The 22,393-nt window shown below is 47.3% G+C and overlaps 1 protein-coding gene across 2 annotated transcripts; it reads left to right on the top strand.

Moving 5' to 3' along the window:
• The first annotated feature begins 237 nt into the window (after window positions 1-237).
• On the top strand, window positions 238-21,482 carry COPG1 (COPI coat complex subunit gamma 1). 2 transcript variants are annotated; one of them, XM_073575066.1, is made up of 24 exons: window positions 238-716; window positions 8,862-8,914; window positions 9,240-9,320; window positions 10,423-10,494; window positions 10,758-10,837; window positions 10,942-11,017; window positions 11,103-11,195; window positions 11,417-11,503; window positions 11,584-11,741; window positions 11,818-11,951; window positions 13,822-13,889; window positions 13,999-14,187; window positions 14,479-14,574; window positions 14,659-14,902; window positions 14,984-15,059; window positions 15,354-15,457; window positions 15,546-15,671; window positions 16,020-16,088; window positions 16,209-16,351; window positions 16,432-16,603; window positions 16,723-16,820; window positions 17,855-17,993; window positions 18,124-18,222; window positions 20,897-21,482. In XM_073575066.1, exons 1-24 carry the CDS (start codon window positions 692-694, stop codon window positions 21,025-21,027), a joined length of 2,613 nt encoding a protein of 870 aa, XP_073431167.1. In that variant the 5' UTR covers window positions 238-691; the 3' UTR covers window positions 21,028-21,482. The 2 variants fall into 2 exon arrangements, with proteins under 2 accessions (XP_073431167.1, XP_073431166.1); XM_073575065.1 differs by lacking the exon at window positions 238-716 and adding an exon at window positions 6,761-6,954.
• The last annotated feature ends 911 nt before the right edge of the window (window positions 21,483-22,393 follow it).

The raw sequence follows: 22,393 nt of genomic DNA, 5'->3' as shown, positions 1-22,393 counted from the left end.
AGCATTGTTATTTTAATATACAGAGACTTAAGGAGCAAAATTCCAATTTTTCTACATTGTCTGAGGCATTCGCTAAGATGACCTCATCTGGCTCGCTGTTCGCTATGAAAGGGTTAACCGCCAGGTTCAGATAAGCGTCATTCTTAGGTGACACATTGAGACATTGTTCAAAGTACAGACGCCTCATACAGGAGGACGACACAGGATCGTACAGTCGCCTCATACAGGAGGGCGACACAGGATCGTACAGACACCTCATACAGGAGGACGACACAGGATCGTACAGACGCCTCATACAGGAGGACGACACAGGATCGTACAGTCGCCTCATACAGGAGGACGACACAGGATCGTACAGTCGCCTCATACAGGAGGACGACACAGGATCGTACAGTCGCCTCATACAGGAGGACGACACAGGATCGTACAGTCGCCTCATAAAGGAGGACGACACAGGATCGTACAGTCGCCTCATACAGGAGGACGACACAGGATCGTACAGTCGCCTCATACAGGAGGACGACACAGGATCGTACAGACGCCTCATACAGGAGGACGACACAGGATCGTACAGTCGCCTCATACAGGAGGACGACACAGGAGGACAACACAGGATCTTACAGACGCCTCATACAGAAGGACGACACAGGATCACTGCCGCTCCACGGGAGGCAGTAAAATCCTGGAAGCCATGTTCCTGGCAGACCATCACCATGGTAGGTACACATCTCTATATAGTAGGAAGGTGACGGAGAGCAATAAGTGAGGCGGATATGGAGAATGTCAGATAGGATGCAGCGTAGTAAACCTCCCAAGATCTTACACCAGGCAGCTCTATACATTGGGGGTGACCGCTGCCATCTACCACACTGACAGCGAGAACTGACTGTCTGCAGCGCTTCACGTGCTCAGTGCTACTGAGAAATATATTCCCGGATGTTTTTTCAGCAGCGTTCTGCATCTGATTTTCAGTCTTTTTGATCCGTGTTCATTTACACAAGTATTTTTTTTTATAATAAATTAAAAATTCCAGGTTTCTCATATCAGTTAAAAGGAAAAAACAACAGCACTTAAATGACCTGTGGATGGCACGCATGCGCTACTATATCATGCAACCATTGATTTGATCTGTGACAGACATGTCTGCGGACAATGGGGTCGCAATATATCTCTGACTTCAGAACAGCCTCATAGACCATCATGTGCACATGTTCCATCTGGGAGCAGCGGGCGTTCTGCTACCACGGGCCGGGATTGCCCACCTGTCTTTGGCTAGTGGGTCATATTGGGAGTTGTAGCTTCCGGACAATGCAACAGGTTGGAAATCGCTGCCATAGATCCAATGATCATTGTATGTTTCCAGCACTCTCCTCCATCATAGGAACAGCGCTCGATATACTGTACCCCACTGACTCGTATTGGGGTCTGTCATGGTCGCCTTCATTTTGCTGCAAATTGCGCTATATTTTCTCCAGAATCTGCGATGCAGGCTCAGATATAACCTGAGCCTCGCGTCTTTCCTTCTATCGGATCCGTACCTAACTTGTCTTGTCTGGTACTCGGTGACTGATACTTATTGACTCCTGCACGAACTCCAGATCTCCGCAGGAAGGTTAGAAGTTATGGCTCCAGATTTGTACAACCGTACGACGAGACAGCTTTATATCCTGATATCCCATTAACCCTTCATTGTATATATATATACATCGCTGACAGATGATATGTAACGCAAGGTGATGTAAATATTTGGCGCTTACATGGCGCGGGCTCAGGAGCCGATCCTGCACCATCTGTAACATACAGACTTATCCAAACATTAGAAAAGTAGCCAAATAGTGATGAGCGAGCGTGTTCGGATAAGGTGTCCTCAGAGCACACTTGTATCCAAATCGGGTATTTTCGGCATGCTTGACAAAAAATGCTCACGTCACCACTGCTCTATGTTTCGTGGCTGTTTGACAGCCACAACACATGTAGGGATTGTCTGTTAGGCTATCCTTGCATATGTTGCGGCTGTCAAGCAGCCTCGAGACATGCAGCCGTGGTGACTCAAGCATTTTTTTTTTAGACCACCCCGAAAATACCCGATTTGGACATGAGCATGCTCAGATCACATCTTATCCGAGCATGCTCGCTCATCACTATAGTGAAATATAAAACCAATGGCCCCTGGCCCTGAGTAATTTTTTGCACCTTTTATTTTTTTTTACATAACTCTATTTTTTCTTCCTTTTTTTGCGGGTCGGGTTGTATTTTTTAAGGGCACTTAAAATCTTAGTTTTGTTCTTTTCATAGTTCTTCCGGTACAAACGCTACAAAGAAAATATCCAAATAAACATGGACAACTACATGCAGTTATGTCAATTTTTGTACAATATTATTATTATTATTTATTTATATAGCGCCATTATGGCCAAAGCTCTTTAAAGCTGATCTTGCCAAATTGTTGGGTTTGGCCAACTTGTATTTATCTAATTCCCATGGCCGGCTTTGATGTGCATAAAAACGCAGCACTGATCCTTGAAAACACTAGCATTTAATAGCAGACATGTCAAGACAAGTGACAGGTGCTGCTCAACAATACAACTCTATCTTCAATTTTTCAATTAGAATGTCTTACGACAGATCAGGAACTTTGTATAATTTTTTTTCCCGGTCAATATTGGCAAAATATTACAATTGTAACATTTCCTTATCGTTAGTAAGAAGTCGACGTCTCCAAGAATAAAGCTGCTTACGTCGCTCTGCTGCAAAGTTGATTTTGCGTTCTGCAAGAAGTCGGCTCTGTCGACCGTCAGTTGCCGCTGCGCCTTTGTTGCTTCGGACTTCTTTTTATAATCCAGCTAAATGAAATCAGGAGAAATGTAGATTATTATTACTCTGTATAAGGAGACAGAGTCTAATATGAGAGCTAATAGATGGAGTACTGACGTTGCTAATGGACTTCTAGGCTTCTTTAGCCCTTTTGATCTGTACAGCATCGGCCACCATGGTGCAGTGTCCTCTGCTCTTCCCATACAGTTCTTTATACTTCAGCTGTGAAAGACAAAAAATAATAATATATATACTAGCTGAAGAGCCCAGTGTTGCCCGGGCATAGTACCTAACTGTGGGTCCCACTCTCTTCCTTACCAGCCCCACTCTCCACCCGCCATCACGCTCTCTCCTTCCGCAGCCCCGCTCTCCACCCGCCATCACGCTCTCTCCTTCCGCAGCCCCGCTCTCCACCCGCCATCACACTCTCTCCTTCCGCAGCCCCGCTCTCCACCCGCCATCACACGCTCTACTTCCGCAGCCCCGCTCTCCACCTGCCATCACACTCTCTCCTTCTGCAGCCCCGCTCTCCACCTGCCATCACGCTCTCTCCTTCTGCAGCCCCGCTCTCCACCTGCCATCACGCTCTCTCCTTCTGCAGCCCCGCTCTCCACCTGCCATCACGCTCTCTCCTTCTGCAGCCCCGCTCTCCACCTGCCATCACGCTCTCCTTCCGCAGCCCCGCTCTCCACCCGCCATCACTCTCTCCTTCCGCAGCCCCGCTCTCCACCTGCCATCACGCTCTCTCCTTCCGAAGCCCCGCTCTCCACCCGCCATCACACTCTCTACTTCCGCAGCCCCGCTCTCCACCTGCCATCACACTCTCCTTCCGCAGCCCCGCTCTCCACCCGCCATCACACTCTCTCCTTCCGAAGCCCCGCTCTCCACCCGGCATCACACTCTCTACTTCCGCAGCCCCGCTCTCCACCTGCCATCACGCTCTCTCCTTCTGCAGCCCCGCTCTCCACCTGCCATCACGCTCTCTCCTTCTGCAGCCCCGCTCTCCACCCGCCATCACACTCTCTCCTTCTGCAGCCCCGCTCTCCACCCGCCATCACACTTTCTCCTTCTGCAGCCCCGCTCTCCACCCGCCATCACACTTTCTCCTTCTGCAGCCCCGCTCTCCACCCGCCATCACACTCTCTCCTTCCGCAGCCCCGCTCTCCACCCGCCATCACACTCTCTCATTCCGCAGCCCCGCTCTCCACCCGCCATCACACTCTCTCCTTCCGCAGCCCCGCTCTCCACCCGCCATCACGCTCTCTCCTTCCGCAGCCCCGCTCTCCACCCGCCATCACGCTCTCTCCTTCCGCAGCCCCGCTCTCCACCCGCCATCACTCTCTCTCCTTCCGCAGCCCCGCTCTCCACCCGCCATCACACTCTCTCCTTCCGCAGCCCCGCTCTCCACCCGCCATCACGCTCTCTCCTTCCGCAGCCCCGCTCTCCACCTGCCATCACACTCTCTCCTTCTGCAGCCCCGCTCTCCACCTGCCATCACACTTTCTCCTTCTGCAGCCCCGCTCTCCACCCGCCATCACACTCTCTCCTTCCGCAGCCCCGCTCTCCACCCGCCATCACACTCTCTCATTCCGCAGCCCCGCTCTCCACCCGCCATCACGCTCTCTCCTTCCGCAGCCCCGCTCTCCACCCGCCATCACGCTCTCGCCTTCCGCAGCCCCGCTCTCCACCCGCCATCACGCTCTCTCCTTCCGCAGCCCCGCTCTCCACCTGCCATCACACTCTCTCCTTCTGCAGCCCCGCTCTCCACCTGCCATCACACTTTCTCCTTCTGCAGCCCCGCTCTCCACCCGCCATCACACTCTCTCCTTCCGCAGCCCCGCTCTCCACCCGCCATCACACTCTCATTCCGCAGCCCCGCTCTCCACCCGCCATCACGCTCTCTCCTTCCGCAGCCCCGCTCTCCACCCGCCATCACGCTCTCGCCTTCCGCAGCCCCGCTCTCCACCCGCCATCACGCTCTCTCCTTCCGCAGCCCCGCTCTCCACCCGCCATCACACTCTCTCCTTCCGCAGCCCCGCTCTCCACCCGCCATCACACTCTCTCCTTCCGCAGCCCCGCTCTCCACCCGCCATCACACTCTTTCCTTCCGCAGCCCCGCTCTCCACCCGCCATCACGCTCTCTCCTTCCGCAGCCCCGCTCTCCACCCGCCATCACGCTCTCTCCTTCCGCAGCCCCGCTCTCCACCCGCCATCACGCTCTCTCCTTCCGCAGCCCCGCTCTCCACCCGCCATCACGCTCTCTCCTTCCGCAGCCCCGCTCTCCACCTGCCATCACACTCTCTCCTTCTGCAGCCCCGCTCTCCACCCGCCGTCCCATTCTATCCCTCCGCAGCCCCGTTCTCCACCCAACGTCCCATTCTCTCCTTAGCTGCGCTCTACATCTGTGTCCCGCTGTCCCTCCACAACCCCGCTCTCTTCCTCCACAGCCCCGCTCTCCATCCGCGTCCCACTCTGATGCTTCGTGATTGGTTAGTGATACACACACACATACATACATTCACTTTTATATATATATATATATATATATGCTGAGATCTTGGCAAAAATGTGCCGTAATTCTGTCTTAGAAGAGAAACTTATAACGGATGATGCTCGCCCCATCAGTCACCTGACTCTGTAGCCAAACAGGGGCCTCGGTGTTTAGGTGACTCTATGGACGAGATGTTATCACTTACGTTCTGGCGGTGGCTCTGGGGCAGGGAGAGGTATCAGAATTCTTTATTTTGTAACCATCCCTACTCTATGGAAACTTTAAAAAAATCTCTTCATAAGTATCTGTTTGGTTTTTTTTAAGTTAGGAAGTTTGTTAAAAAAAAAGTAAGCTTCAGAGACCGCATTCAAGTTAGCTTCTGTTCGCAGGATAGGGGGATAGCGTTCGGATTGATGGGGAGTCCAACATGACTAATTATCATCCACTGTGGATCAAGGTGTTCTTTTTTTTCTCGTTCATGCAATTTGCACAAAATATAAAAAATGCTCTTTGGGCCCAGCTTATTATTGTATTTGCGCCTTTTTTTGTCTACTTCTTGGTGTTTTTTATTTGCATCTAATGCTTCAGTTAATTTCCTTTTTTTTTTTTTTTAAAGTCTATCTTATAGGTGTTCGCTTTTTTTTTTTTATGCGTGCCATTGAGGTTTCCAGATGATTCATCGATGGCTTCAGCTTTAAAAAAAAAAAAGTGTGAAAGTTGCTAAAATTTTTTTTTTAGATGTTCTTTTTTTTTAAATAAAGTTTGGGAAATTTTAGCAATTTTTTACACTAAAAGCCCCTTGCTAATCATTTTTTTTTTTTTAACCCCCAAGGGTGGTTTGCACGTTCAGGATCGGGCCAATTTTTACAACTCTGACCTCTTTTTTTTTTTCTCATGTTTTTTGAGGCCATTTTTTTGGCTTCAAGTTTGTCAAAACGGCAAAAGGGATTCATCAATTTTGAACAAAGTATAAAGGAAAGGTCATATGCTCGGCAAAGTTTGTGCAAAAAGTACAAAATAAACTTTTTTCGAGGATGGGGAAGAGGGGGTAAAGCCGCACAAAAAGATTTTCGACTTTTTAAAAGGACGTATCTGAGGAACCATCCAAAAATATCTGAAAACAACAAACTTAATAAATAACAAGCGAATACGTATAAAATAGACAAACGAAAAATAAGGCGCAAATGAAAAACACCCAAAAAACGACACAAAAAAAGTAGCAAAATTCACGTCAGCAATTTACGTCACTTGGAACGAGACGATAAAAGAAAAAAAAAATAAACAAAATGACATCATTAACTGTTTGTTTGCGAGTAAGGTTATTAGCTGCGAACTTTTCTGTTTTTCCACCTAAAAACTGAGGCACAAACACCAGAAATCCCATGTGAGAGCGTAGCCAGGGAACTGCGCATGCGTGTTAGCACAGGGCGGAAGAACTGCTCGTACGACAGTGTCGTAAATGGCCGGAAGCGCGCATGCGCGGGCCTAACACTCCCGGCGTTCCTGCTCTTTCCCTTCCTATCGCGCATGCGCGGACTGTGTTGTCAGGGGTGACGTGTCCCGGTGACAGCCTGGCAGGAAGTGGCGGAGCTCGTACCCGGGAGTCGTGAAGATGCTGAAGAAGTTCGATAAGAAGGACGAGGAGTCCGGTGAGAAGCCGGGACGGGGACTGAGGCGTCATGACGGCCTTGTATCGAGCATGGAGGGAGCGGGGGATGGGGAACCACAAGTCCCAGCGTGCTGTGTGCCAGCCCTGCGGGGCATGCTGGGACTTGTAGTGCACTTTCTGGGTTCTCTGTAGTTTCCTCTTATTTCTAGGTGCAGATGTCGCCCCGTGCGCTGCCCTGCTCATTCGGGGGTCTCTGCACTCGGACCCCTGCTATCTACACATTATCACCCATCCGGGGCTCCAGGGATCACTTATTTTTGGAGAATCCCTTTAATATTCTCTTAAAGGGGTGTCCCATGATGGTAGCCTCTGTGGATGCCCTGTTAACCCATGACAGTGGTATTAATCCCCCCAGCTTTATTACATGTCATAAGATAACCGTCTGCATGGCATTAAAGGGGTCCGCGGGCGACGCCACGACCCCACACAAGTCCCGAAACACCTGCATAATCGCCAGAAACCGCGCCCGGGTCTCAGGAGGTTTGTGAGGTGCCGGATGATCCCTTTAACAGTGCACATTCAATACCATTGATTTATTGGGGGTCCGACGGCTTCGGCAGAGATGTCAGAAACATGTCTCCGCACGTGACGTAGTCACAGTTATATAATACAGGTGACAAAAGACATGATAAAGGGACAACCTCAAGGCGGGATCCGGGCTGCCCCGAGGAGTCATCCGGGCCACCCCAAAGAACTAATTGGTCCCTCCTGATCCCAGTTGTGGGTCCACTGGATCACCTTTATACAATGACATAATTATTTCCTTCTAAAAAAATAATCTAAGTCATTTTGAAACCATCAACAGTTCCCCCGGCTCCTGGCGTCTTGTATAGTCACTGCTCTTACAGTAAAGAACCAGCTCTGGCGGTCGTCTGCTCCACAGATTGATAGTCCTTACGGTAAAGAAGCCTCGGCTCTGGAGGGAGCACCCTCTTTTCTTTTGAGGGTGTTTTTTCATGAAACCGGTTTTGACGATACTTATAGTATGAGCCATTTATGATATTGTTCTTCCTTTAGTAAATTTGTGATGAAGGCTCCGTTCAGATAGGGCCCAGTTCATCAAAACCGATGTTCACATGGGCTGGAGTCGGACATGTGCATCTTTATGAATCGAGGGTGCTGGATAAACGGCGTATACCTTCCTGTGCGCCAGTCCCTGCTGGAGTAAGATACATGGCGTAGCGAACGCCGACACTCGTCATGCAGGAGTTTCCATGCCCCCTCTCCCATCCCACATTGTGTAAGCTAGGCGAAAATGTCCCCCAAAAATCACATTATTTTAGCACAGCCTCCAGGTGCACCAAACTTCTGCCATAAAAGCTTTGATGAATCTGCCCCATAACGTCTGAGACTCCCTGCGGACGTCTTCATAGGAAGAACATGTACGTACATCGCTCATTGGCTTCTATTATAGAAAAGTAGTTTACCTCCCAATCAGTTTTTTGCACATGACGCCTTAGCCTGATGAAGGTCAAAAAGATGCTCTATATCGGCCTTCAACAGGTGAATGGAGCCATATGGCGCATGGGCTCAGCGCATGCAGCACATGAGGCCGGAACGCAATGTGAATAGTGCCCTACAGGCAGCTTGTATGACCGTCCTCACTCCTGGGTCACTTTCAGACATCCATAATACTAGTGTGTTGTAGTGTTTATATTATAGTCGCATCTGAATTTCTTTTTCCCTTTTAAAAACTAAAACTTGGACCTGTGGTGATTTACGTTTGGCTTGCACCCAGTGCACAGAAGCCAACGGTTTAGTCCCACGTTCCTTTAATGTGTATGGGCACCATAAGTCTTTCACTATACCAGGCTCTAAGTGTTAAACTGCAGACGCTGGTTTATTTCCAGTGCGGCTAAGTGATTATTTTTGTTTCTGTGATTTCAGGTGGCAGCTCCAATCCTTTCCAGCACTTGGAGAAAAGTGCCGTTCTCCAGGAGGTGAGTCTTATGTCTGTCTCCTGAGGGAGATTGAGGGTGGGAGAGAAACCTTACAATCCCCGGGACGCTGTCACACAATACAGCTGCAGATATGTGGGTGGAAAAAAATTGCAGCAATATTTTGTAAATTTTTGCTGCAGGTTTTACCTCGACCTTCATACTTTACAATTCCGAAGGTGAAATGTGCAGCTTACATCATGTCCATAACTAAATCCGCAATGGTGCTTAATGCTTCGTCTGTGCCCTGGGGGGGTTAGATCTGCCACTTTATCACATATTTGGCCAAATTGTCTTATTGTCTATTAATATTTTTTTTTTATTCTAGGCTCGTTTGTTTAATGAGACTCCCATCAATCCCCGAAAATGTGCTCACATCCTGACCAAGATCCTGTATCTGATAAACCAGGTATGTCTCTTGCACCCTAGACACCAGGAAATGTGGTGGGCGGCATATTCAGAAGAATGTACCCCTCCATACACAGTGTGCATCCTTGTGCCGAGACTGTGCACACACACTCTCGGTGGGCTGGGTTGAGACTGCGCACACATGTTCTCGGCGGGCTGGGTTGAGACTGCGCACACACGTTCTCGGCGGGCTGGGTTGAGACTGCGCACACGCGCTTTCGGCTGCCTGGGTTGAGACTGCGCACGCGCGCTCTCGGCAGGCTGGGTTGAGACTGCGCACGCGCGCTCTCGGCAGGCTGGGTTGAGACTGCGCACGCGTGCTCTCGGCAGGCTGGGTTGAGACTGCGCACGCGCGCTCTCGGCTGTCTGGGTTGAGACTGCGCACGCGTGCTCTCGGCAGGCTGGGTTGAGACTGTACACTCGGGGGGTTGAATTGACACTGCGCACACACGCTCTCGGTGGGCTTGGTTGAGACTGCGCACACACGTTCTCGGCGGGCTGGGTTGAGACTGCGCACACGCGCTTTCGGCGGGCTGGGTTGAGACTGCGCACGCGCGCTCTCGGCTGGCTGGGTTGAGACTGCGCACGCGTGCTCTCGGCTGGCTGGGTTGAGACTGCGCACGCGCGCTCTCGGCTGGCTGGGTTGAGACTGCGCACGCGCGCTCTCGGCTGGCTGGGTTGAGACTGCGCACGCGCGCTCTCGGCTGGCTGGGTTGAGACTGCGCATGCACGCGCGCGTTCTCGGGCTCTGTTAAGACTGTGCTCACTCTGGAAATTGACAGAAGCAGAGGAAGATCTTCATCATACAAAATTAGGTGGTTGTAACAGTGCACTACACTCTCAGCCTCGCCATGGGTGCTCTAAAGCCTCGTCATTTGCATGCAAATTAGTATTTTTCTCAGGCACTGTATGACTGACAAGTACAGTCCTAGGATGATTTTTTTTTTTTTTATAGGGGCTCACTCCCCTTATATTTATTTTGGTGGGACAGACTCCCTTTAGGGTGGACTCCGCTCCGCTCTTCTTTTGCGTTCTCCCCATTGAGCTGCATTCACATCCCTTCTATATACTGTACTTACATTGGTCTTTTCTCTTCCCTGTAGGGTGAGCACATGGGAGCCACAGAAGCTACAGAAGCTTTTTTTGCCATGACCAAATTGTTCCAGTCAAACGATGTGAGTGATTGCTGCAACTTACAGAAACAACGTAATTGTGCGCAGCCCCGATCCTGTCCGCGGGGCAGACTGTAGATTCGGCTCCAGGGTTGCAATGAGGCATTTTCTGCTCTTAAACTTATATTTTCCTGATACGAGTCGATGCTTACATAGGTTTTTGTCTGTGATGTATTTATCCACAAAATAAATTAGAAAGTATTAGGACTTTTGTTTTGGGATATTAGTACAATGCTATTACATTTGACCCTGTTTTCCTCACCCAGCCGACCCTGCGCAGGATGTGCTACCTCACCATAAAGGAGATGGCGAGTATCTCTGAGGATGTCATCATCGTCACCAGTAGGTAAGATCCGGCATCTATTACATTTAGGCCATTAGTTATAAGTGACGTACATACGATTCGGTATAATTTATGGCGGAGATTATAGGTTGTTATTTCACTTTCAGCTTAACCAAAGACATGACCGGGAAGGATGACAGCTACAGGGGTCCCGCCGTGAGAGCCTTGTGTAAAATCACAGATGTAAGTCATGTTTCCTGCTGCTTGGCTTTTATCTTCCATTCTCCCAGTTTCCCGTTGTCACGCCGCTATGCCCTTATTTTATCAGAGCACCATGCTGCAGGCCATTGAACGCTACATGAAGCAGGCCATCGTGGATAAAGTGCCAAGCGTGTCCAGCTCCGCTCTGGTTTCCTCGCTGGTAAGTCATGCGTCAGTTTTACCTGCGAAATCACAGCGGCCTTGTCATCCCTACAAAATGAAGAGATTGTGCAAAGGAGTAATTAGAAAAAAACGTATAGTAAAAACCACAGCGGCTGCAATGGTTTTCTGCTTCTGTTTATGAACGCAGCCTTTATTTTGCATTTAGATCTAAGCAGATGCATAATGGAGGTTATTTTCTGTGGTGTTTAACCCCCTCAGCACTTGCTGAAGACCAGTTTTGACGTAGTGAAGCGGTGGGTGAATGAAGCGCAGGAAGCAGCGTCCAGTGATAACATCATGGTGCAGGTGAGCTTTGTATAAATCCCCCTCTGGTCGCAGAACACCTCACATTGGGAATAATCGCCTCCCGTCTTTCTGATCCTCAGTACCACGCTCTTGGATTGCTATACCACGTCCGTAAGAACGATCGTCTCTCCGTTAACAAGATGCTGAGTAAGTTCATGCGTCACGGCCTGAAGTCTCCATTCGCCTACTGTATGATGATTCGGGTGGCCAGCAAACTCCTGGAGGAGGAAGATGGAAAGTAAGTGACTCAGTGATTAAGTGATCCCTAGATATTGTGTGTGAGGATGGGGTAGTAACTTTATGCTCCTTTCCAGCCGGGACAGTCCCCTGTTTGATTTCATTGAGAGCTGCCTGAGAAACAAGCATGAAATGGTGGTTTATGAAGCTGCTTCAGCCATCGTTAATCTTCCCTCCTGCACTGCCAAAGAGCTGGCACCCGCTGTGTCTGGTGAGTAGGATCAGTAGCACCATGGCCTGATTAGACGTGTGACGTTCATGAGCTGAGCTGCTGAGCCTGGCTGTGTTATACAGCCAGCAACTGCCTCTGATGATCAGGGTTAGCTCCGATCGCTGCTGTTTAACCTACATGCTGCTGCTAATCTCTTTTAAGTGCTGGAATTGCATAACGCCACCTTTCCGGTGCCCGTTGCACCCTGCGACCCCATCACTCCCATCATGATCTATTTGATATTGCGGAGTCCATAATAATCCTATCTGTAATAATCTGAAATCATTTAACACATACAAGAAACTTCATAAACAGGAAAAAATAAATAAAACCGCTGAACTGCTGGTTGCTTTATTACTCAATAATAATACAACACAGTACAAAAAGAGGACTTGAAAATCCTCCAATAATGAGAACAGCAAAAAAACAACAAGGTTTACCCATACAGGCCTCCAAACAAATGCACTATCAGGATGCAGTGGACCCATATAATAAAGATGGCAACACAGGTGCAAAAATACCAATCAAGCAACTGCTCCAGCCTACCAATACATGGAGGGGGCGATTGCCTGGTATGTTGATGCACAAAACAACTTGTATGCGGCGCTGTTCACACTATGGCCCGCACAGCATCCAGACCAGCCTAGTACCAACACCCTTCTATTAGTTCAGGCGGGCTGCCCAGCGCTAAAAAAATGCATGCCGTGTGAACAACAGACACCGCAGTTTACAAGACCAAATGGGCCCAACTGCACCCCGAATAAAAAGTGCAAAAAACACATTTAAAAAAATGTGGAGTATTAGCTGATATTTTGGCCAAAATACGTGAGCCCGTAACCTACGTCAAAGATCTCCACGCTTACGGGTACCTAACACTAAATAATAATACAGCACAGTACAAAAAGTGGACTTGAAAATCCTCCAATAATGAGAACAGCAAAAGAACAACAAGGTTTACCCATACAGGCCTTCAAACAAATGCACTATCAAACAAATCAAACAAATGCACTTTTTATTCGGGGTGCAGTTGGGCCCATTTGGTCTTGTAAACTGCGGTGTCTGTTGTTCACACGGCATGCATTTTTTTAGCGCTGGGCAGCCCGCCTGAACTAATAGAAGGGTGTTGGTACTAGGCTGGTCTGGATGCTGTGCGGGCCATAGTGTGAACAGCGCCGCATACAAGTTGTTTTGTGCATCAACATACCAGGCAATCGCCCCCTCCATGTATTGGTAGGCTGGAGCAGTTGCTTGATTGGTATTTTTGCACCTGTGTTGCCATCTTTATTATATGGGTCCACTGCATCCTGATAGTGCATTTGTTTGGAGGCCTGTATGGGTAAACCTTGTTGTTCTTTTGCTGTTGCTTTATTACTCCCAAAAATTGCATCTAAGAAGCGATCAAGACAATCGTGTGTACCAATAAAAACTACAGGTCAGCATGCAGAACGCAAAGTCTAGTACAACTCCATCGATGGGAAAGTAGAAGATACACAACTGATAAAATGGAAACACAAGCATTTTTTGGGACAATTCTTTTTTTTCACCATTTCACCTCATTTTTCAGTATATTTTATGGAGTCAGTCAAAACTATAACTTGTTCTGCAAAAAAAAAAGCCAAAATACGATCCAAACGACGAAAAATAAAAAAGTTACTGTTCTTGTAAGGAAAAAAACAAACGCGTCTCCGTGAGATTAATATTCCGGGCGTGTTGTAGTGTTTTTCTGGCTTTGTTGACTTACTAGTCAGTAGCTAATTTAGCTTTTTTGCAGTCCACGATTTTTAAAGCTTACATTTCTTCCATTTTTCTTATCGCAGCCATGGCTTGTACACGTTTACTGATTTGGTGCTTTTTTTTTTTTTCTTTTTAGTGTTGCAGCTGTTCTGCAGTTCTCCAAAAGCCGCCCTGCGCTACGCTGCGGTCAGGACACTTAACAAGGTGCGGAGCTCTTACCTGGTGTCATGGAACAGCTCCAGTAATAACCACCTCAGTGCATATTAATATAGAACTGTGATGACTGATGATTGCTTTATCTGGATGGTTACAGGTCGCCATGAAACACCCATCAGCCGTCACTGCCTGCAACTTGGACTTAGAGAATCTGGTGACCGACTCCAACCGCAGCATTGCCACCTTGGCCATCACCACGCTGCTGAAGACTGGCAGCGAGAGCAGCATCGACCGACTCATGAAACAGATCTCCTCTTTCATGTCTGAAATCTCAGATGAGTTCAAGGTGTGAATCTTATCGTCTATGAAATGGGTGGGCTGGTCAGAAACATTAAGTACCTATCCCCCACCAATCACAAGAAGGGAGGGCATTGATCTGCAAAAGCTTAATTGATTCTCTCCAGAAATTCTATTCCCAGTACATGTATCTTATGGTCTTTCCTGGCCCCAGATCATAATAAACGTAGGGTAAAATGCAGAAATGTAAAATATAGAAGCTCCAGCTTATAGCAGAACGATGTGTTTTAGTAGCTGTACATGTTTATTGAAGTCTAATATCCCATATTTTGTTTTCTAGGTGGTGGTGGTACAAGCAATCAATGCTCTATGTCACAAGTATCCCCGTAAGCATGCTGTCATGATGAACTTCCTATTCACAATGCTCAGGGAGGAGGTAAACTCGGTTATGAGGTTGAAAGTGATGGCAATTAATTGGTCAGTATTTAAGGAGTATTTTTAATATTTCCTTTGAACACAGGGCGGCTTTGACTACAAAAGAGCAATTGTGGACTGTATCATCAGCATCATCGAGGAGAATCCAGAAAGCAAAGAGACCGGACTGTCCCATCTGTGCGAGTTCATAGAGGACTGCGAGTTCACCGTTCTGGCCACCCGCATCCTCCACCTCCTGGGACAGGAAGGTCCCAGGACCAGCAGTCCGTCCAAATACATCCGCTTCATCTACAACAGAGTTATACTGGAGAACGAGGAGGTTCGAGCAGGTGAGGGCCGCACGGGGTCTCGGGTATATATAGAAGTCCTGACCTTTTCATTCTGATTCTGCTATCCATTCTGTTTGGTAGGTGCTGTCAGTGCTTTGGCCAAATTTGGTGCTCAAAATGAAGACGTGTTGCCCAGCATTTTGGTGTTGTTGAGAAGGTACGTAAATTGATGTATTGTTTTTCCATGGCAGTAACTTTCTCAGTCTTTCAAGGAAACTTTTCATCTGTAAAATGAATATATGTGATTAAAAAAAGGCGCCACTATGGTCACATCTGGTACTGCAGCCCAGCCTCGTTTACTGCAGTGGGTCTTGAGATGCAATACCAGACACAACCCAAGGACAGCAGTTTCAGTTTTTTGTAGTTTTCACCTGTGGGATGAGTGATGTAAGGAATCTCTGTTTTAGTTTCTTACCTATTATTATTATATTTTTTTTTTTGTCTTTTCCAGATGTGTAATGGATGACGATAATGAAGTGCGAGATCGAGCTACATTCTATCTGAACATTTTGGAGCACAGGCAAAAGGCTCTGAATTCTTCCTACATCCTCAATGGTGCGTTCATTGATTTCCTGCAAATGTTTTCAGTTACGGACTGCTCCACACAGGACGGCTACATGTCGTAATTCTTTTCTGATCGCAGGGTTAACGGTGTCCGTCCCGGGATTGGAGCGGGCGTTACATCAATACACCCTGGAGCCCTCTGAAAAGCCATTTGACCTGAAGGCCGTGCCATTGGCTACCACACCCATAGCAGAACAGAGAGCAGGTTGGTCATCCCATCGTCAGACAACGCACAGCCCTGTGATTACTGACATTATCGAGCAGTCCCATCCTACTTCTCCAGTGCAGTCCTGCTCATGTGTTATTGTTGGCAGCATAAAAAGGTTTCTAAGATTACAAGCAGGGTTTGCATTAATTTCAGAAACCGCCACGTCGTGCTTTGTCTAGTATAGAAGCTTGAAGTCTAGACATAGACCGGACATATCGAATATTTGTAGAGATGCAAACTCAGTCATAAAAACATAATCTAATATAAGTTTGAAAAAATGTTTCTACATGCTCAGGCATATACATTTTATTTAATTTGTGACTAGTACGGTCTCTTGTTTATTAGAAAATGTACCTGCCACAGCAGTAAGGCAGCCAGAAAAAGTGGTATCCACCAGACAGGACATATTCCAAGGTAAGTTACCCTTTATAGTGAATTGCATCACAAAACCAGATATTTGTGGGATTTGCAAGGCACATTCTCTCTTGCAAATCCCATACAATGGTAATGCATTCTTTTTTAACTTTTGTTCAGAGCAACTTTCTGCTGTCCCTGAATTTAAGAGCCTCGGCGCTCTATTCAAGTCGTCTCCTGAACCCGTGGCCCTTACTGAATCTGAGACGGAATACGTCGTCCGATGCACGAAGCACACGTTCGCCAATCACATAGTGTTCCAGGTGAGATTCCCACAGTAGCTGCTGTGCCCACAATGTGGAGCCTGACGTCCACTTTTACTGACCACTTTTCTCTTTCATAGTTCGATTGCACCAATACACTGAACGATCAGATCCTGGAGAACGTCACTGTACAGATGGAGCCCATAGAGGGATATGAAGTCATCTGCTGTGTGCCAGCGAAGTCTCTGTCCTACAACCAGCCCGGGACCTGTTACACTCTGCTCTCTATCCCTGAGGAAGATCTCTCTGCCTGTAAGGACTGGGGATCAGCTTACAATTATATGTTATTATTATTTGCACTTCACCACCTTCTGAACAGACTCCAATTTTAAAGTTTCTTAATTCCTTTTTATTTGCTCCTTCTCTTCTAGATTCATGCACATTCAGCTGCATGTTGAAGTTTACTGTTAAGGACTGCGATCCTAACACCGGCGAAGCCGATGAAGAGGGTTATGATGATGAGTATGTGGTAAGTAGATGGTTTCACCCAACTTTTCATCCTTGGTGTTGGGTAGGAGCCAAATGTTGGCACGAAGGATGACTGCCAAAAGGGAGGGGGAGAACTATTTAATGGGGATAATTGTCTCTAACTACCAGATCTTTCTGACTAGAAGACAGACTTTTTTCCCCCCAAATTTGGGGGGAAATTGGGGGGTGCGTCTTATAGTCCAAATGTAGCTTATCGGGTGGTTGCGGCAGTGGTGAGGCAGGATCTCCTCAAGATGCCGGTGGCGGTAGAAGCTGTGCAATACTGTCATCGATGAGGCACAGTGGAATGTATTGCTTTCCCAGCAGTCAATTTCTTGAAGCCGTGGGCCGCTGTAATCGGCGCATGTGTAGACTGGGATTTCGGCACGGCCGAGATCTCAGCCCGCAGAAGCGCCGACTCTGGTGGCCATTTCCATGAAGCTCATGGCTTCGGGAAGATGGCCATCAGAGGCGACGCTTACTTGGATTGACATCTCAGCCGGGCCGAAATCCCAGTCTGCGCATGTGCAGCCTCTAGTGACCATCTTCCTGAAGCTGCGGGCTTCAGGGAAGTGGCCACCAGAGGCGGCGCTTGCGCAGATCGAGATCTCGTCTGGGTCTCCAGCGGCCCACGGCTTCAGGAAAATGGCTGCCGGGAAAGGAATGCGCTCTGCCTCACCGCTGACATCGGGCCTGCAGCATTGCATCGCTAGGGCACCCACTTCTCCCACTAGGGGCCCGTAGCATTGTCACACTTCTGCCACTGCCAGCTTTTTGAGAAAGGGACCATACCTCCTCTGACCCCGCTCCACCGCTGCCCCCAGGTAAGATACCTTAAATTTGGACCATAAGATGGACACTTAGGAAAAAATAGATTTTTTTTAAAAATCTTTTTATATTTTCATCCCTAAAATGTGGGATATGGTCCGGTGCGTCTTATAGTCCGACAAATATGTTACTTTATCTGGCAGACGGTCAGTCTCGCTGATACGTACAGTTGGGCCAGATTTATTAGTTTCTGCTCCTTTTCTGCAGCTGGAGGACGTGGAGGTGACTGTGGTGGATCACATACAGAAAGTTCTGAAGCCAAACTTTGGTGCCGCTTGGGACGAGGTGGGAGATGAATATGAAAAAGAAGAGACATTCAATCTTTCCACCATTAAAACTCTGGAAGGTAAAACCTCTATATGCTACTGATAGGCTGAGTAGTCGGAAAGCGGCAGACTATGGATATTGTATTTTATTTGGTTTTCATCATTTATCTTGTGGCCAAATCTGACTTGGGGATGTCTTTTTATCCACAGATGCCGTTGGAAATGTAATAAAGTTCCTGGGAATGCAGCCATGTGAGAGGTCTGATAAAGTGCCAGAGAACAAAAATGCTCATACCCTGTACCTGGCAGGTAAGTGTTCTTCTGAACTTGGTCCAAATGGTGAACTATATATAACAATAACATGGCACTGATCTGTATATGTATACACTCACTGGCCACTTTATTAGGTACACCTGTCCAACTGTGTGTTAAGACTTAATTTCTAATCAGCCAATCACATGGCGGCAACTCAGTGCATTTAGGCATGTAGACATGGTCAAGACAATCTCCTGCAGTTCAAACCGAGCATCAGTATGGGGAAGAAAGGTGATTTGAGTGCCTTTGAACGTGGCATGATTGTTGGTGCCAGAAGGGCTGGTCTGAGAATTTCAGAAACTGCTGATCTACTGGGATTTTCACGCACAACCATCTCTAGGGTTTACAGAGAATGGTCGGAAAAAGAAAAAAAATCCAGTGAGCGGCAGTTCTGTGGCCGGAAATGCCTTGTTGATTCCAGAGGTCAGAGGAGAATGGGCAGACTGGTTCGAGCTGATAGAAAGGCAACAGTGACTCAAATTGCCACCCGTTACAACCAAGGTAGGCAGAAGAGCATCTCTGAACGCACAGTGCGTCGAACTTTGAGGCAGATGGGCTACAGCAGCAGAAGACCACACTGGGTACCACTCCTCTCAGCTAAGAACAGGAAACTGAGGCTACAATTTGCACAAGCTCATCGAAATTGGACAGTAGAAGATTGGAAAAACGTTGCCTGGTCTGATGAGTCTCGATTTCTGCTGCGACATTCGGATGGTAGGGTCAGAATTTGGCGTAAACAACATGAAAGCATGGATCCATCCTGCCTTGTATCAACGGTTCAGGCTGGTGGTGGTGGTGTCATGGTGTGGGGAATTTTTTCTGGGCACTCTTTGGGCCCCTTGGTACCAATTGAGCATCGTTGCAACGCCACAGCCTACCTGAGTATTGTTGCTGACCATGTCCATCCCTTTATGACCACAATGTACCCAACATCTGATGGCTACTTTCAGCAGGATAATGCGCCATGTCATAAAGCTCGAATCATCTCAGATTGGTTTCTTGAACATGACAATGAGTTTACTGTACTCAAATGGCCTCCTCAGTCACCAGATCTCAATCCAATAGAGCATCTTTGGGATGTGGTGGAACGGGAGATTCGCATCAGGGATGTGCAGCCGACAAATCTGCGCCAACTGTGTGATGCCATCATGTCAATATGGTCCAAAATCTCTGAGGAATGCTTCCAGCACCTTGTTGAATCTCTGCCACGAAGAATTGAGGCAGTTCTGAAGGCAAAAGGGGGTCCAACCCCTTACTAGCATGGTGTACCTAATAAAGTGGCCAGTGAGTGTATATCAGTTAGTATTAAGCCAGCAAGAAATGTCTTTGGCTAAAATGTGCAGAATAGTGAGTGCAGCTTTGGAGTATAATACAAGATGTAACTCAGGATCAGTAATGTAATGTATGTACACAGTGACTGCACCAGCAGAGTAGTGAGTGCAGCTCTGGGGTATAATACAAGATGTAACTCAGGATCAGTAATGTAATGTATGTACACAGTGACTGCACCAGCAGAGTAGTGAGTGCAGCTCTGGAGTATAATACAGGATGTAACTCAGGATCAGTAATGTAATGTATGTACACAGTGACTGCACCAGCAGAATAGTGAGTGCAGCTCTGGAGTATAATACAGGAGGTAACTCAGGATCAGTAATGTAATGTATGTACACAGTGACTGCACCAGCAGACTAGTGAGCGCAGCTCTGGAGTATAATACAGGATGTAACTCAGGATCAGTAATGTATGTACACAGTGACTGCACCAGCAGAATAGTGAGTGCAGCTCTGGAGTATAATACAGGATGTAACTCAGGATCAGTAATGTAATGTATGGACACAGTGACTGCACCAGCAGAATAGTGAGTTCAGCTCTGGAGTATAATACAGGATGTAACTCAGGATCAGTAATGTATGTACACAGTGACTGCATCAGCAGAATAGTGAGTGCAGCTCTGGAGTATAATACAGGATGTAACTCAGGATCAGTAATGTATGTACACAGTGACTGCACCAGCAGAATAGTGAGTGCAGCTCTGGAGTATAATACAGGATGTAACTCAGGATCAGTAATGTAATGTATGTACACAGTGACTGCATCAGCAGAATAGTGAGTTCAGCTCTGGAGTATAATACAGGATGTAACTCAGGATCAGTAGTGTAATGTATGTACACAGTGACTGCACCAGCAGAATAGTGAGCGCAGCTCTTGGGTATAATACAGGATGTAACTCAGGATCAGTAATGTATGTACACAGTGACTGCATCAGCAGAATAGTGAGTGCAGCTCTGGAGGATAATACAGGATGTAACTCAGGATCAGTAATGTAATGTATGTACACAGTGACTGCACCAGCAGAATAGTGAGTGCAGCTCTGGAGTATAATACAGAAAGTAACTCAGGATCAGTAATGTAATGTATGTTCACAGTGACTGTACCAGCAGAATAGTGAGTGCAGCTCCGGAGTATAATACAGGATGTAACTCAGGATCAGTAATGTAATGTATGTGTACAGTGACTGCACCAGCAGAATAGTGAGTGCAGCTCTGGAGTATAATACAGATCAGTACCCAATAAGTAGTATAATATGTTTAAAAGGTGTCACGACTTAGTTGTACAATAGGTATGGATGGGTTTTCCATTGCTTTGAGTCTTTCTGATTGTTTTACAGGTGTATTTCGGGGTGGCCATGACATCTTGGTACGGGCAAAGTTGGTCCTGACAGACACGGTGACTATGCAGGTTACAGCCCGGAGTAAGGAGGAGTATCCAGTCGACGCCATCATGGCATCAGTTGGTTAAGGGTAGCAACTTTTTTATGCTACAGACAGAATTGGCATTACATTGTACAGTCCATTAACCCTTCTCAGCCACGAGGGTGCCTTGAATATATGGGAACACTACCACATAGTATATTTCAGTCCTCCTGGCTTTTCACTGCTCGGTCCTCCTGCTGAGGATCTGCAGGTCACTAGTGATTTACCATATACATAAGGGGAGAAAAAAAAAAAAAGAAGGAAGCCTGTCTATTACGAGGTGGACAGGCTAAGGGTTAAAAAATTACTTTAGGAATCCTGTAATTATCGGTTCTGCTTTTGTAACAAGCGAAAACATGACGACCTTTATCCTTGCTGATAAAATTATTGTCTCGGTATTGATTTCCTCGCACTTCTCAGTTCGGACATTATGCACAAGCGTCCTCCTCTGCCTATTTGTGGAGACCAAGTTTCAATAAATGTCGCCCCAGCGTTCCTTTATTCTGCTTTCGCCATTTGCCTGGGTCTGGATATTTGCAGTCAGCGTTCAAATCCTGGCTGGAAAAGGAGTGTGAAATGCGTGTAGAGGGTTATTTAAGATATTCCTAAGCTGAGAGGTAGCGGCATGTTTCTTCTTTTTCAGGAATTATCAGTCCGGTATTTGTATGTTTTATAGACGCCATAAGGAATATCCTGGGGAATACAGATTGCTCTTTCATATCTCTACAGAGAGATTACGCTCTTATATGTCCTTAAAGTGGTATACCACCTGTAAATAGAATAAGAAAAAGGCTGGGAATCTTTTACGGGGTTGTCACATAAACTACAGGGGCATCTTACAAAATTAGAATATCATCAAAGAGTTCATTTATTTCAGTTCTTCAATGCACAGTGGACCTACACCAGCAGATGACATGACTCCCCAAACCATCACTGATCATGGAGACTTCACACTAGAGCTCCAGCAGCTTGGAATGTGACCTCTCCACTCTTCCTCCAGACTCTGGGACCTTGATTTACAAGTTCTAGTGTGAAGTCTCCACAATCAGTGATGGTTTGGGGAGACATGTCATCTGCTGGTGTAGGTCCACTGTGTTTTATCAAAGTCAGCGCAGCCGTCTACCAGGACATTTTAGAGCACTTCATGCTTCCCTCTGACGACAAGCTTTATGGAGATGGAAGTGTCATTCTCCAGCAGGACTTGGCCCCTGTCCACACTGCCAAAAGTACCAATACCTGGTGTACACACAACAGTATCACTGGGCTTGATTGGCAGCAAACTTGCCTGACCTTAACCCCATAGAGAATCTATGGAGTATTGTCAAGAGGAAGATGAGAGACACCAGACCCAACAATACAGACGAGCTGAAGGCTGCTATAAAAGCAACCTGGGCTTCCATAACCCCTCAGCA

The sequence above is a fragment of the Dendrobates tinctorius genome, unplaced genomic scaffold (assembly GCF_039654945.1).
Source record: "Dendrobates tinctorius isolate UK_male_01 unplaced genomic scaffold, ASM3965494v1 ptg000041l, whole genome shotgun sequence".
Lineage (NCBI taxonomy): Eukaryota > Metazoa > Chordata > Amphibia > Anura > Dendrobatidae > Dendrobates > Dendrobates tinctorius.
This window is presented reverse-complemented; position numbering and strand designations above follow the sequence as displayed.

Coding starts and splice junctions, on each gene's coding strand:
- COPG1 (XM_073575065.1), top strand. CDS start 6,918: ATGCTGAAGAAGTTCGATAAGAAGGACGAGGAGTCCG. Junction 10,838..10,941: donor GTCATCATCGTCACCAGTAG/GTAAGATCCGGC, acceptor TTTCACTTTCAG/CTTAACCAAAGACATGACCG. Junction 16,352..16,431: donor CCAATCACATAGTGTTCCAG/GTGAGATTCCCA, acceptor TCTCTTTCATAG/TTCGATTGCACCAATACACT.